The following is a 15,527-nucleotide window of genomic DNA, read 5'->3' as shown; positions in this document are numbered from 1 at the left end:
CAGAATATACCAGATAACTAGCCCACAAAAAGAGCCTCAGTAAATTCCAAAATATTGAAGTTCTACAAACCAACTTTTCAGACCACAAAGGTATAAAACTAGAAATAAATTCTACAAAGAAAACAAAAAGGCGCACAAACACATGGAGGCTTAACATGCTCCTAAATAATCAATGAATCAATGAACAAATTAAAATAGAGATCAAGGAATATATGGAAACAAATGACAACAACAACACAAAGCCCCAACTTCTGTGGGACACAGCGAAAGCGGTCTTAGGAGGAAAGTATATAGTGATCCAGGCACACTTGAAGAAGGAAGAACAATCCCAAATGAATAGTCTAACATCACAATTATTGAAACTGGAAAAAGAAGAACAAATAAGGCCTAAAGTCAGCAGAAGGAGGGACATAATAAAGATCAGAGAAGAAATAAACAAAATTGAGAAGAATGAAACAATAGAGAAAATCAATGAAACCAAGAGCTGGTTCTTTGAGAGAATAAACAAAATAGATAAGCCTCTAGCCAAACTTATTAAGAGAAAAAGAGAATCAACACAAATCAACAGAATCAGAAATGAGAATGGAAAAATCACGACAGACTCCACAGAAATACAAAGAATTATTACAGACTACTATGAAAACCTATATGCCAACAAGCTGGAAAACCTAGAAGAAATGGACAAATTCCTAGAAAAATAAAACCATCCAAGACTTACCAAGGAAGAAATACCAAAGTTAAAGAAACCAATTACAAGCAAAGAAATTGAAATGGTAATAAAAAAACTACCCAAGAACAAAACCCCTGGGCAAGACGGATTCACCTCGGAATTTTATCAGACACACAGAGAACACATAATACCCATTCTCCTTAAAGTTTACCAAAAAATAGAAGAGGAGGGAATACTCCCTAACTCATTCTATGAAGACAACATCACCCTAATACCAAAACCAGGCAAAGACCCCACCAAAAAAGAAAATTGCAGACCAATATCCCTGATGAATGTAGATGCAAAAATACTCAATAAAATATTAGCAAACTGAATTCAAAAATATATCAAAAGGATCATACACCATGACCAAGTAGGATTCATCCCAGGGATGCAAGGATGGTACAACATTCGAAAATCCATCAACATCATCCTCCACGTAAACAAAAAGAAGGACAAAAACAAGATGATCACCTCCATATATGCTGAAAAAGCATTCAACAAAATTCAACATCCATTCATGACAAAAACTTTCAGCAAAATGGGCATAGAGGGCAAGTACCTCAATATAATAAAGGCCACATATGATCAACCCACAGCTAACATCATACTGAACAGCGGGAAGCTGAAAGCTTTTCCTCTGAGATCGGGAACAAGAGAGGGATGCCCACTCTCCCCACTGTTATTTAACATAGTACTGGAGGTCCTAGCCATGGCAATCAGACAAAACAAAGAAATACAAGGAATCCAGATTGGTAAAGAAGAAGTTAAACTATCCCTATTTGAGGATGATATGATACTGTACATAAAACACCCTAAAGACTCCACTCCAAAACTACTAGAACTGCTATCAGAATACAGCAAAGTTGCAGGATACAAAATTAACACACAGAAATCTGTGGCTTTCCTATACACTAACAATGAACTAATAGAAAGAGAAATCAGGAAAACAACTCCATTCACAATTGCATCAAAAAGAATAAAATATCTAGGAATAAACCTAACCAAAGAAGTGAAAGACCTATACCCTGAAAACTACAAGTCACTCTTAAGAGAAATTAAAGGGGACACTAACAAATGGAAACTCATCCCATGCTCTTGGCTAGGAAGAACTAATATTGTCAAAATGGCCATCCTGCCCAAAGCAATATACAGATTTGATGCAATCCCTATCAAATTACCAACAACATTCTTCAACGAACTGGAACAAATAGTTCAAAAATTTATGGAAACACCAAAGACCCTGAATAACCAAAGCAATCCTGAGAAGGAAGAATAAAGTGGGGAGGATCTCACTCCCCAACTTCAAGCTCTACTACAAAGCCATAGTAATCAAGACAATTTGGTACTGGCACAAGAACAGAGCCACAGACCAGTGGAACAGATTAGAGACTCCAGATATTAACCCAAACATATATGGCCAATTAATATTTGATAAAGGAGCCATGGACATACAATGGGGAAATGACAGTCTCTTCAACAGATGCGGCTGGCAAAACTGGACAGCTACATGTAGGAGAATGAAACTGGACCATTGTCTAACTCCATACACAAAAGTAAATTCAAAATGGATCAAAGACCTGAATGTAAGTCATGAAACTGTAAAACTCTTAGAAAAAAACATAGGCAAAAATCTCTTAGACATAAACATGAGTGACCTCTTCTTTAACATATCTCCCCTGTCAAGGAAAACAATAGCAAAAATGAACAAGTGGGACTATATTAAGCTGAAAAGCTTCTGTACAGCAAAAGCACCATCAATAGAACAAAAAGGTACCCTACAGTATGGGAGATATATGTGTAAATGACAGATCCGATAAAGGCTTGACATCCAAAATATATAAAGAGCTCACCCACCTCAACAAACAAAAAACAAATTATCCAATAAAAAAATGGGCAGAGGAACAGAACAGACTGTTCTCCAAAAAAGAAATACAGATGGCCAACAGACACATGAAAAGATGCTCCACATCGCTAATTATCAGAGAAATGCAAATTAAAACCACAATGAGGTATCACCTCACACCAGTAAGGATGGCTACCATACAAAAGACAAACAACAACAAATGTTGGCGAGGTTGTGGAGAAAGGGGAACCCTCATGCACTGCTGGTGGGAAGGTAAATTAGTTCAACCATTGTGGAAAGCAGTATGGAGGTTCATCAAAATGCTCAATATAGACTTACGATTTGACCCAGGAATTCCACTCCTAGGAATTTACCCTAAGAATGCAGCACTCCAGTTTGAGAAAGACAGATGCACCCCTATGTTTATTGCAGCACTATTTACAATAGCCAGGAATTGGAAGCAACCTAAGTGTCCATCAGTAGATGAATGGATAAAGAAGATGTGGTACATATACACAATGGAATTATTATTCAGCCATAAGAAGAAAACAAATCCTACCATTTGCAACAACATGGATGGAGCTAGAGGGTATTATGCTCAGCGAAATAAGCCAAGTGGAGAAAGAGAAATACCAAATGATTTCACTCATCTGTGGAGTACACAGAACAAAGGAAAAACTGAAGGAACAAAACAGCAGCAGAATCACAGAACCCAAAAATGGACTAACAGGTACCAAAGGGAAAGGGACTGGGGAGGATGGGTGAGTAGGGAGGGATTGGGGGGAAGAAGAAAGTGGGTATTGATTAGCATGCATAATGTGGGGGGTGGGAGAAAGGGGAGGGCTGTGCAACACAGAGAAGAGAAGTAGTGATTCTACAACATTTTGCTATGCTGATGGACAGTGACTGTAAAGGGGTTTGTGGGGTGGACCTGGTATAAGGGAGAGCCTAGTAAACATAATATCCTTCATGTAATTGTAGACTAGTGATAACAAAAAAAAAAAGTAAGAAGAGGGGGATTACTCCCTGATAGGATAAAACTAACTGCAAATCACCGATTAATGCATGCTTTAAATATCCTTAATTTTGATCATTTAAAGGGTGTCAGATGATCAGCTATGGAAGTACATTTTTCTGATAATATTCCTTTCTCTTAAAAAAAAAAAAAGCAGTTCCTGTGTGGTGATCTCCAATAAGTTCTTCACAATGGTATAAAGGGCATATCAAAGGGTGGGCAAAGGGTTTGTTTTTGTTTATACAGAGGATCAAAGCCTAATTTGGCTACCCAGAAAATGAATTAAGATACGATATGAAGAAGAACTTCCAACATCAACATTCTCTGGAAGAGTCATTCCAGAAGTTGATCATCAAAAAACTTCAACAAAGATCCTTGTGCTCTTGCAGTTGTAGCCGCATTCATCCCACCAGTTCCTGGACTTGCTATTGGAATGAAGAAGGAGATATCTAAGCTGGCCTGTGCATACAGTAAAACAACAAATTTGACTGGATCTATACTGTCAAAACTCAACCAAGAATTAGGAGAAGTGCAAGTTGCAGTGCTCCAAAATCTTGTGACTATAGACTATCTACTGTTAAAAGAACATATGGGATGTGAACAGTTCCCAGGAATTTGTTTTAATATGTCTGATTTTTCTCAAACTATTCAAATTCAGTTAGACAATATCCATCATATCATTGACAAGTTTTCACAAATGCCTAGGGTACCTAACTGGTAATCTAGGTTTCACTGGATATGGCTGGTATTGTAGGTCTGCTTTGGTTATATAGCTGTATTCCTATTATGTTAATGTGTGCACGCAATTTAATTAGTAGTTTAAAACCTATACATGCTTATGTTAACTACAAGATGATATGTCAAAGAAATAATCAATCTTCCCATGTTTTCTTCCATCTGCTACTTCTATAGCTTTTCTTCTTCCTTCCTAATTACAACCCTTTAGTAGAATTCGTGCCTCATATCCAAAATTACCAAGTATCATAATTCTTCCAAGTGGTAAAGATACCTCAAGACAAATGCTGGGCATAGAAGCCACAGGGCATAAATCTGCAAAGAAGTAAAAAGCTAACCTTTTCAAAGAATAATGCTTCTCTCTCACTTACCAACTTTACATTTCCCTGTATGGACCCAGAAGATGACCGGTTAGCCAGAGACGGGTAAGACTGCTCAAGGGAGGAACAACCTAAGACAGGCACAGTCGCAGGGGGGCCATCAGGTGAGAAATTGGGGATCAACAGAGGTGAGGCTTAGAACCTCACCCCCCCTGTTTTGAGAGAAATCTTCTGCATCCGTGGATGTTTTGTTGCCCTTGTCTAGCTTGGATTAATACTTAGTCTATAGGCACACACCTGATCATCTACATTAGCCCTCTTACAGCACTAAACAATGTTTTCTACCTTTATCTTGCATCTACCTACCACTTCAGCATTTTATTAAAAATAATAATAATAATAATAATAAGGGAGAAATGTGGGATTCACATATAAATCAAGTATAAAAATCAAACGAATAATCATATTTAACCTGTTTATAGTTCATGATGCGTGATCAAAACCGAAAGTTTCTGTGATGACTGCCCTTGTACTGTTCACCATGTAAGAACTTATTCACTATGTAAGAACTTGTTCACCATGTAAGAACTTGTTCGTTATGCTTCAGAAGATTGGAGACTGTTGAGAATTAGGGTTGGGGTTCATTAATGATTCTGCATTGAGTCCCCTATACAGAATTTTATTGTTGTTAACAAGGATATGATCAATAAATATTAGAGATGCCCTCTCAAAAAAATAAATAAATAATCATTTGAGGATGGGAATAAAAAGCAAGTCAAACTGTGTAGCTATTTAAACCATTTATTTCAACACAGGCATTTAAAATTTGCACCTTATCTTGTAACACTTTCCATACTTAGAGAACAGGTTTGGGAACAAGTACACATAAGAATTATTTGACAACATTTTAACGAAAGTGCTTAAGGCTTGTTTGTTTCAGAAACACAGAAGTGTCAATCACAGAGCCCCTAAGTGGTAATGCATTCATACACTTGCTTGGAAAGTAAGATATTTACATATTTACACTGCGCATTTAAAAGGGATACTGTGAAGCATCATTGCTATTATTATTAACAATAAACTCTAAGCAATAAGGCATATAACCCTCTGGCATTCACTAGAGTATATTACTTTTATGAAAGTGTGAATTTTCTATTTGGTTAACATCTTCACCATATCCTAAGTGGACTTCCTTTCACCACGCATTTGCCTCTTACACAAAGCAGCTTATCATCAGCCAAAACCTTGTTAGTAGCAGTTGGTATTTTATTAACATCAATGTATTTACAATGTAAGGGTAAGTTATTTAGAGGGAAGTCTCTAAAAGTTAAGATAATCTCATTAAACCGTATTTTAAATGGACATTACAGTGTAATATTTACAGTTATTGAAGTCCATTATCTGAACAAGTTAACAATTTGTAAGGTACTTATTAATATGGATTCCCTCGTGATTTTACTTCATATAAATGAATATTTGTTTTATTAATGACTATATTTTAGAAAAGCCATGAGCATAAAAATGACTATTATAAATTACTAGACCTATGCTAAAAATGAATATATTAAAAAGCAGCACTTTGTATGTTAAAATAATAGAAATTTCCTATACTTCTTTAACGAAGTATTTATAAAAGTATACAACTAGAAGGTGCTATTTCATGAATTTTCAGTTTTCTTGATTCTTGAACCAGACCAACAAGCAAACTTTACAAACAAGTGAGCGTTAACCACCAATTTACCTTTGAATTCAAATAGTAGTGCAAGAATCAGGGCCCCAAAGTGTTGTCTATCCTCACCTTAACTGTTGATATATAGTCTAAATTCTGTGAAAAATAACTTCATTTCACCTTTTGTATCAAACTCAGAGTATTTACTGAAATACATCTGGCAAACTGATCATTAAAATAATCAAGGATCATTCCTCAAGGGAGGAACAACCTAAGACAGGCACAGTCACAGGGGGGCCATCAGGTGAGAAATTGGGGATCAACAGTGGTGAGGCTTAGAACCTCACCCCCCCTGTTTTGAGAGAAATCTTCTGCATCTGTGGATGTTTTAATGCCCTTGTCTAGCTTGGATTAGCACATAGTCTACAGGCACACACTTGATCATCTACAATTGCTCTCTTACAACACTAAACTATGTTTTCTACCTTTAGCTTGCATCTACCTACCACTTCAGCATTTTATTAAAAATAATAATAATAATAATAATAAAGGGAGAAATGTGGGATTCACATATAAATCAAGTATAAAAATCAAACGAATATTCATATTTGACCTGATTGTTTATAGTTCATAATGCGTGATCAAAACCGAAAGTTTCTGTGATGACTGCCCTTGTACTGTTCACCATGTAAGAACTTACTCACTATGTAAGAATATGTTCACCATGTAAGAAGTTGTTCGTTAAGCTTCAGAAGATCAGAGACTGACAAGAATTAGGCTTGAGATGGATTAATGATTGTGCATTGAGCATCGACTCCCCTATACAGAATTTTATTGTTGTTAACAACCATTTGATCAATAAATATGAGAGATGCCCTCTAAAAGAAAAAAATCAAGGATCATAATATTAAAATGTTAACTGTATATCTTAAAATTAGAAAACATAAGTCATGGTTTATGGAAATTCTACTTCAATAATCAGACAAATACAAAAAAGGGAAAGGTAGAATTTACAAACATACATAATACAAAAAATAAAATGTTATTTATTCTTTACCATACATATTTAAATGGAAACATCTAGAACAGTTGATTTAAAATTCTATTACTGGTCTCTTTGAGCTCAAGATTGGTCAGAGTCTGACATTTACAGATTTAAGGAATAGCTTTGATGTTAACGTATCTTCATTCGTTTTGAGTTTCACGGGAATGAAGTTAAACCAGCCTTGGCATTTTGCTTCTAGGCAAGGCAATGACTAGGAGGGTAATAATAGTATGGTTGGTTCTTTCTTGCATTTCCATCAGTTCCAGATCTCTGTAAATACAGACTTCCCCAACACCTATCATTATCCTTAATTTATGTGGATGAAACAGGCTAGGTGAGAAAAATGGAAAATAAAATTAGGAAGCAAATATAAACCAAACAAGATGAAATCCACTCATGTTGACCCTCACATGCTGTGATACAGGATGGCATACTTTCTAGCAAATTGTCTTCACCGCCATGTATGGAGGATAAATCCTCAGAAGTTCTGTATAGCAACTGAAGAGTTAGGAAAGTCAAGTTATCAGTGGGTATGAGGGGTTATTTAGTCTACATAATTTATTGAAGGAATCGTAATAGCAAGCTCTGCCTTATAATTTCCAAGGGCTTGGTAAACAATCCTGCAAAGAAGCCTGTGAATCCCAGGGGTCATATCTGACTTGGCAGCACTTTAGGCATGTGGAAAGGATACCACTTGATACTTGTGACTAAAACATGAAAAAAATGTTCTATCCTGAAAGTAAAGAAAATTTTAAAAAGGCTAGTTCTGGAGAAATGAGAAACACCAGTTGCTGAGAGGGCTGCATTAAGGATAAATCAGTCTCAGGAAGGGATATCTACGTATCTCCACCCCCCAGTTATGTTCCCTTCCTAAGCAGAATTCTGTGGTCAAGCTACCTTCTGTACCATCAGGTTGCCTGGCCTGAGTCCTTGACTTGATTAAAATTTAGCCAATCCCTACAAACAGTTTCAAAAGAATTCCTGGATACTTACGTTCCTTGGCTTACTAGGGATTCAGCTCCTCATGTATAACCTCAACTACCACTTTAAACATTTGCATACCTGGCCCCACTACGGATATAAAGGATGTCTTTATGAAAATTCTCTTTTCTTTAAAAGCAAAACCAAACCCCAAATCTCCTAAATGTTGATGAGTCAAACAGAATGAGAATATTTATTGTTACCCTCCCTACATTTGATTTTATGTCACAAGGATGGAGTGTGGATCAGAGGAGGTAAGAGTTTTGTGGTTGTGCTGGGATATTAGGGTTATAAATCACAATGAAAGGTATAAAAAAGTTAGGGAGAGAGTAAAGCAGAAAGTGAAAATTGGACAGTGAACTAGAGATTAAGTTGTGTGTGAGTAGCAGGGGAGGAAGCTAAGGGTATATAGAGAGAGGGAAAACAGCAGAGAATCCCTGTAAACAAGAATTCATTGTTCTAGAACTCAGGAAGTGTGGAGGGAAAAAAGAGAGAATTTAACATTGTTTCAGAGCAGGCACTGCCCAGACTAGATATTTTTTTGTATGTGTCCTTCCCATGGACAATACACATTTATATTTTATTTCCATTACAAGCTTTTGGTGAAAAGGTTAGCATGTTATTGAAAAAGCATCACAGTTCTGACTCTTTGTCATTTTCATCCAGGTAGTATTCATCATCTGTGGTTGTGTCTGTGTTACAGTCTGAGTCTACTGGGTCCTCTTCATAGATATTAAGAGGTGCACTTGGAAATAAACCATCTTCTGGCATCTGATTTCTAGGAGAATTTGAGTTTGATGACCCAGCTGGGTTAGGGGGATTAATTATATCATCTTTCAGGAAGCCAGGGTTCTTAAGAAAACTTGGTTTCCACAGTCTTCCTTGTGTGAGTGACCTCTTCACATTCTCCAAGAAAGCCAACTGTTGGTCTTTCCCAAAAATCCCATAGTCAATAGGTCTGGATATAGATGTTGCAGACAGGGGATCTGCTTTTTTCCTGCCACTGTATACAGCACAACTCTCATTTGCATCACAGGAGGGAAGTTCAGAAAAAGATCTGAATTTTCTACCATACCCGCTGTTGTTAGAGAATTCATTCCCAAGGGTCAGTTGACTCAGGGCACTGTCAATAGAAGTGCTTTCAGAGAAATGGCGGTCCCGGACTTTTGGAGGGCTACTTTTGCGAAGCAGATCACCATGCACATTGATGCCTTTTAAACTATTTGAACGATAGGGTTGCAGCTCAGGTTCCCACTCTGGAGATGAAGCACTCCTTTGCTGCTGACAAGTGGCCAGTGGGATGCTTATTATAGATTGATCTGCAGTTTCCAGTGGAAAAGGAGAGTTCAGCCTCTTCCGATGGTCAGAGAAGGCTGCTTCCCTGATGGTCGTGAATGTGCCTTGGGCCAGGTCTCCTGACTTTCTTTCCAAAATAGGAGCTACTGTTACATCTTTAAAATTCTCATATTTTGGTGGAGATTCTGATATGTTTTTTAACTTATTCTTAAGTGGTTGTGAAGTGCTGTTAGGCTTCCAGTTGCTTAAGTGTATAGAAGCTTCTCTGTTGGATATCTCAGATTTTGCCACATCCACTCCATCATTATTTAACCTGCTTCCATCTGTGGATTCCGTGGACTTTGAAGTAGGCTCTGGCGACAGTGGGTGGCACTCTGGCGTGCCAAAGGATAAACATTTGGCAGAACCATTCCCACTTTGGGGGAAGATAGTAGCTACATGCCTTCTGGGGCTTAAATCTTTAGAAGGAAATTTCCTGCCTACTTTGGACATGGCTGCCAATCTGTGTTTACCTGAAGATCTGCTTTTCCCTTTCTCTAGGTCATCCAAGGTGGTTTTATTTGTATTACTTCTTACAGGATATAAAGGTTGACCCTGAGCCAACTCCTGCATTTCACCTTCAGCTTTGCTGTTCTTTGTCGTATTTACCACCTGACTTCTTTGAGGAAGCTCACTGGATTCAGACTGAAAACTGTCTAAATCTGGTTCACCTAGACAAGTCTTTTCATCCAGTTGTAGTTTTTGCAAAGTGGGAGTAAGAGCAAAGATTCGACTTTCTGAGTCAGAGACCACTCTATCAGTCTTGTTTTGGAAACCTGCTCCCTTTCCCCCCCCGGATTCCCCGGGGTGCAGTCCACTGGAGCTCTCATCTATAGCTATGCCTGTGACATCGTTCTGAGGACACCTTCCATTTCTGGTAGCTGTAATGGCTCGACCATGACCTGCGTACTCCCCAGAACCTCTTATAGTTTGGGAATTTTTAACATTCTTGTCTGAATGGCTTGAAACAGTAGAAGGCCCACTGTTACCTGATTTAACGGGTTGCTGACAATTTTCAGATTTCTCTTCTGTAACTTCTTTTTCCTGAAGCATTGATGACGCATGCAGAGTTTCACTTTGCAATTTCACCCCTCTCTCTCTCCTGTTTTGTGCATGACTTAGAGGTGTTTTAGCTATGTTTTCAGGGGACATCTCTCCAGCGTTAGGTCCCCCTTTATGAAGAGGAGCATCTGCCTCAATAGAAGCTATTTCCTGTAACATAGAGTCTGAGGGCCTAATACCTGGTAATTGTAAAATTGTCATATTTTCAGTGGCGTGAGAAAGACAATGGCTGTTCTGAGCAGAGCTGACCAGCATTTTGAGTTCTCCAGCTGAAAGTGTTCCTGACTGTTCTTGTGTAGAATAATTCACTTTGTCTTTTTCTAAAACATGAGAAAATGTTTCAGTCTCCACTTTAGTTGCTTCTGTAAGCGAATCAATGTTTTGTGTAAACTTCTGAAGGAGGCTGCAGAACTTTTTGCTGGGCTTCCTCGGTAGAGTATAATATACGGAAACCACCTCAAGACATTTTACATTATCTTCATCCCCAGAAACAGAAAACATACTAGTTGTCTTAAATTTATGTAATGTTTTCCTGCTTCCTTTTCCTGACATGTCTGAAGAAAAAGGTAAAGGGTCTTCATTTGAAAGGGAAAATATCCCCGCCCCAGAGGCAGCACTCTTGCCATCTTTTTTAGTGCATTCTGGGAAGCAGTCCTTTTGGGAGTGTCCTTGGGTTAAAGGACAGTGTGTAACAGATGAGTCACTCCCCAGAGGGTTAACGACCCTCCCCCAGGGCCTTGGTGTCACAGCAGAAGCATCTGTGTCTGAGCACAAGCATGTTCCCTTTCCACCTCTTCCAGTTGAGGCGGGCGGTGCTCCCGAAGGACAAGACACAGCCCTCTCAATGAGGAGTGGAGGTGGTCCTTTTCTACCAGAAGCAGTTCCAGTGCTTTTTGGATCTGCCATCCCTCCTGTGGCTTCAGGTACTGCTGAGACTGAGTCTGAAACTGCTTTGGAGCATTTGCTTTCTGACTCAGAGGAACTGGGACTGAATTCGATTGATGTGTACTTCCCTATGGGATCTTCCACATTATTTTCCACTTGGAATAGAAGTGGCTCATTTCTGAAAGAAGAAGCCATTATCTTACTTTCTGACTTCCTGTTACTGAGAAAACCGGCTGGTGTCCTTGGTAAGGTACAGTAAACTGTGTGAAGCCCAGGAGCCGCAGGATTGCTTTGGCTCACCTCAATGAGGCTGCTGCTTCCACTTGCGGGTGTGGATCTACCTTCTGTATTGCTTAACTTTTCAGGACAGGATATGCAATGTCTTACATTTCCTTTTCCCTTTCCTTCCCTTGAAGGAGGGTGTAAATGGCATTTGATAGCGTCAGCCTCTCCGTTACGTACAGGCATACAACTAGCATCACGCTTTTGGTTTTCTGAGGGGCCTACAGAAAAATGAGTACTTTGGCTCTCGCTACTGTCTTTTTCTTCTCTTTCTCCCAGAGATGGATCTTTGCCTGAAGGGCTCTTCCTGGAGAACCCTGCAGTAGAAGGAATCCCCAGAGCATCAAGGCAGGAGTCATTCAGTGGTGAGGAATCTGGCAATATACCTGCTGACAGATCTAGAGAATCGCATGGAATACTGTGGCTAGCAGCCGACTTGCTGCAGTTGGCAGAGTGAGTTGTGGTACATTGTTCTTCCATGGCATCAAAAATGTGTTTGGCTAAGTCCTGGGAGAGGGGATTTTGAAAACCAGGTACGGGGTCAGTGATTACTGTCTGTGAGACAGCTTGGGGTGTTTCACCTGTCACATTTGTCTGGTCCACCTCATCTAGCTGTTTGTCTTTTTCCAAAATAGATTCATTCAAGTCTTTCTCATTATTTACTTCAGTGACCAAGATATTGGGTTGATTTTCAATAAGAGGGGGAGAATCAACTGAATTGCTGTTGACCTCAGTGATTTCTGTATAGCTTTTTATTGGTAGAGAGGGAGGCTTACTTTTCTGCAAAGTGATTGTAGGATTCTGAAAGTTGGGACTCTGAGGATTCCCTCTGTTATCAGGAACCTGGGGGAAGGAAGTTTTGAATGAGGATGCTACAGTTTGAGCATGTCCAAGTGAGTAAGGTTCTTTGTGTATATGTACTTCTGTATAAGAACTGTCCTGTTGACATTCTAACCCACCAGATCTGATGTGATAGCTTGAACCAGTCATGGAGGAAGCATTCGGTGTGCCAAAATGAGTTGTGTGGTTCCCATTACCTTGTGACACCTCCATGCTCTCCAGTGTGGAAGTCTGAGAAGCAAACTGCCAGGGATTTGGCTGTTTCTGCTCTCCAGAAATATTTGTTCTGTAACTGGGAGAAAACGATCCCCAGTGTTGAGGAGGAACATTCTGGCCATGACCAGCTGATGCACCATTTGCTTCACTGGAAATCAATTCAAAGTCTCTGTCAGAAGAAGTGAATGGTTTCCTGCTTTGATGAATGTCAGGGCAGGAAGAGCATTCTTCCTGTTGGCCCCAAAAAGGACTCTGTCCTAATCTCTGTCCCGGGCTGTGTCCAAAGGTTTTGCTAAAGAAAGACCTAGCAAATGGGTTTTTTTGATGGTAGAATGGCATATTCTCCAAGTTCTCAAATGGGTCAGGACTCATTGCATTATCCATGGGGTTATTTAAGCCAACACTTTGGTAAATACTCTGTGAACGGTAAAATTCATATCCCCTATTCTCCTGAAAACACCTGGGATATATATACTGGTCAGAAGAGTCAATTTTCATTGGTGACGGTGCCCTTAGAAACTCTTCCCGGTCCGGCCTCTCTCTAGAAGAATCTGGTCTATTCCATATGATGGACGATAAAGGAGTTCTCTTTGGGCTCTGCTGGTGGCTTGCTGGTATAAACCCATTCTTGTTCTGAGTTATGGTTGGGAAATGTAAGCTTCTTGCTGTGAAATATCTTGTAGCTGGTGAGGCTGATTGTTGCCTGCTGTCAAAACACAGAGAAGCACTACCAAAAGTGTTCGTTTGCACGTGATCTTCTTTTAAGACTCTGGGATCCCTTGTCCTGTACATATCATAAATTGTCCTTGTTCTAGGAGAAAAGATTTTGAAACCTTCCCTGGGGTTTCCTGGTCTTAGGATGTTATAGAAAGACATATTAGGAGTGTCATTATAGTGATTTTTGTGCCTTCCTGTGATATTACCGTGTCTGTTCTCACTGGAATAAAAATGACTGAACTGTCTTGTTGATCCATGGTTGAGGGGTGCTCTGGTATTCACTGAGCTTGCAGATTGTTCCTGAGCCAGTGTGCTATCCAGATCATCTAAAACTGAAAGGAGAATATGAGTCATTTCTTTGGTATAAGTTTGTATACTCTAATAGTTTGAGTTGTAGAAGCCCCTCTTCAAGAAATATAATCATTGTAAGTGTATTTTTATCATATCATCCTAAGTATGATGATGTTAGTTTTTGATTATGCCTTTAAGATAGTCTGTCTTTCACAAGGCTGTAATGGAAGCTTCCTTTTCATACTTTTTCAAATCATACTTTCTCAAGGTTAACTATGCCTTAAGGATATAAAGCTACATTTTTTTTCTAACAGTGAATTTTAATCATGGTTTCTTTTAATGCATCTTTTGTGTCACTAGGTAACTAAAATATTTCCAATTATGTTTACTTCGGAGGATTGTAAAAGAAATGAGTCTATAAATTACATGTGGTACCTCAGTTGTACAATTAAGAAAACAGCATTACCACCAAAAGTTAGCACCTAATTTATAAACATACTTATTTGGGTGGATTTGAGCAACACATACAATTTAAAGTTCTATACAATGTTGTTAAATGATATGCTAATGTAGATTGTTTTTCCTGGAAATGAGACCCATTAGTGCTTCTATAACACAGCACTTTCTATAGGTCAGGCACAGTCCTAAGCACTTAATTTATTCACTCATTAAATCCTCACATAACTTTGTAAGACTGGCACTATTACTATTCTCATTTAAAAATGAGGAAACTGAGGCATGAAAGATTAATTAAGTTGCTGAGGTCACCCAGCTAGCAAGTGGATCCGGGTGATCTGTTTCCTGAGTCCACACATACAACCACTGTGCGATGCAGCCGTGGTGCCATAAAAGCGCACTTTTTTTTTTTCTTTCAGTGAACTGTGAAGATGATTCCCTGCAAACTTATAATATTACAAGGATGTGAAGTTGATGTTGTCAAACAATGTTTTTTTCTTAATGCTTTTCTCCCAGTGGCAAGGTTGGAGAGTGGTGTCCAAGTCAGGGTCCAGAAACCTCCTTATAATACCGAAGACCTAGGCCAACTTAAGACGTTTGGCTCATGCTCATGAGGACCACAGCGTCTGTGATCTCAGACAAGTCACAGGATATTTTCAGCTGGTTGGTGCTTCTTTGAATGGTGTTTATTGAATCATATTGTACATCTTTTCCTCAATATAAACCTGTTAGAATTTAAATAGAACCAGAAACTTTTAAGGTTTTAAGATTCCCTAAGGCCGACCTCGTGGCAGATATATTTTACCATATTCATGTTTCACATTAAGTACAAGTAGATTATGTATTTATTGAAGAAATGTTCATTAATGAAAATCAAATCTGACATGATCATTAAGTTATAGGATTATTTAAACTTCTGAAGATGGTTTTGGTTTACAGAAATCTTTCCTTGTGAGTTACATAAAATAGTGCTCTCTCTTTGGTTATGTAAAATTATTTGTCATTAAAGAATTTGATTTTAACTATTGAACGACAGGGAAAGAGAGGCACATCGATATCTGAGTGAATGTAAGTGGGATATACTTGTGACCTGTCAGTTAGGTCAGGGCACATGCTCAAGGGG

The 15,527-nt window shown here is 38.7% G+C and overlaps 1 protein-coding gene across 17 annotated transcripts in view; it reads right to left on the bottom strand.

Annotated features, from left to right (window-relative positions):
• POGLUT3 (protein O-glucosyltransferase 3) overlaps positions 1–15,527 on the bottom strand; it is a 137,229-nt gene that overhangs the window by 30,736 nt on the left and 90,966 nt on the right. For 13 of the 17 annotated variants that reach the window (XM_073239281.1, XM_073239278.1, XM_073239279.1 and 10 more), the window contains one exon: positions 5,413–13,989. The exons of 3 other annotated variants lie outside the window; for them this stretch is intronic. In XM_073239281.1, coding sequence (XP_073095382.1) covers positions 8,954–13,989 — 5,036 coding nt within the window. In that variant the 3' untranslated portion in view covers positions 5,413–8,953. Of the gene's footprint in view, positions 1–5,412; positions 15,130–15,527 lie in introns of those variants that run through there. One more of the 17 variants, XM_073239293.1, reaches the window with a different exon arrangement.

The sequence above is a fragment of the Manis javanica genome, chromosome 6 (genome assembly GCF_040802235.1).
Source record: "Manis javanica isolate MJ-LG chromosome 6, MJ_LKY, whole genome shotgun sequence".
NCBI classification, from domain to species: domain Eukaryota; kingdom Metazoa; phylum Chordata; class Mammalia; order Pholidota; family Manidae; genus Manis; species Manis javanica.
Note: the sequence above shows the minus strand (reverse complement) of the source record. Positions and strands in the feature narration are given on the sequence as shown.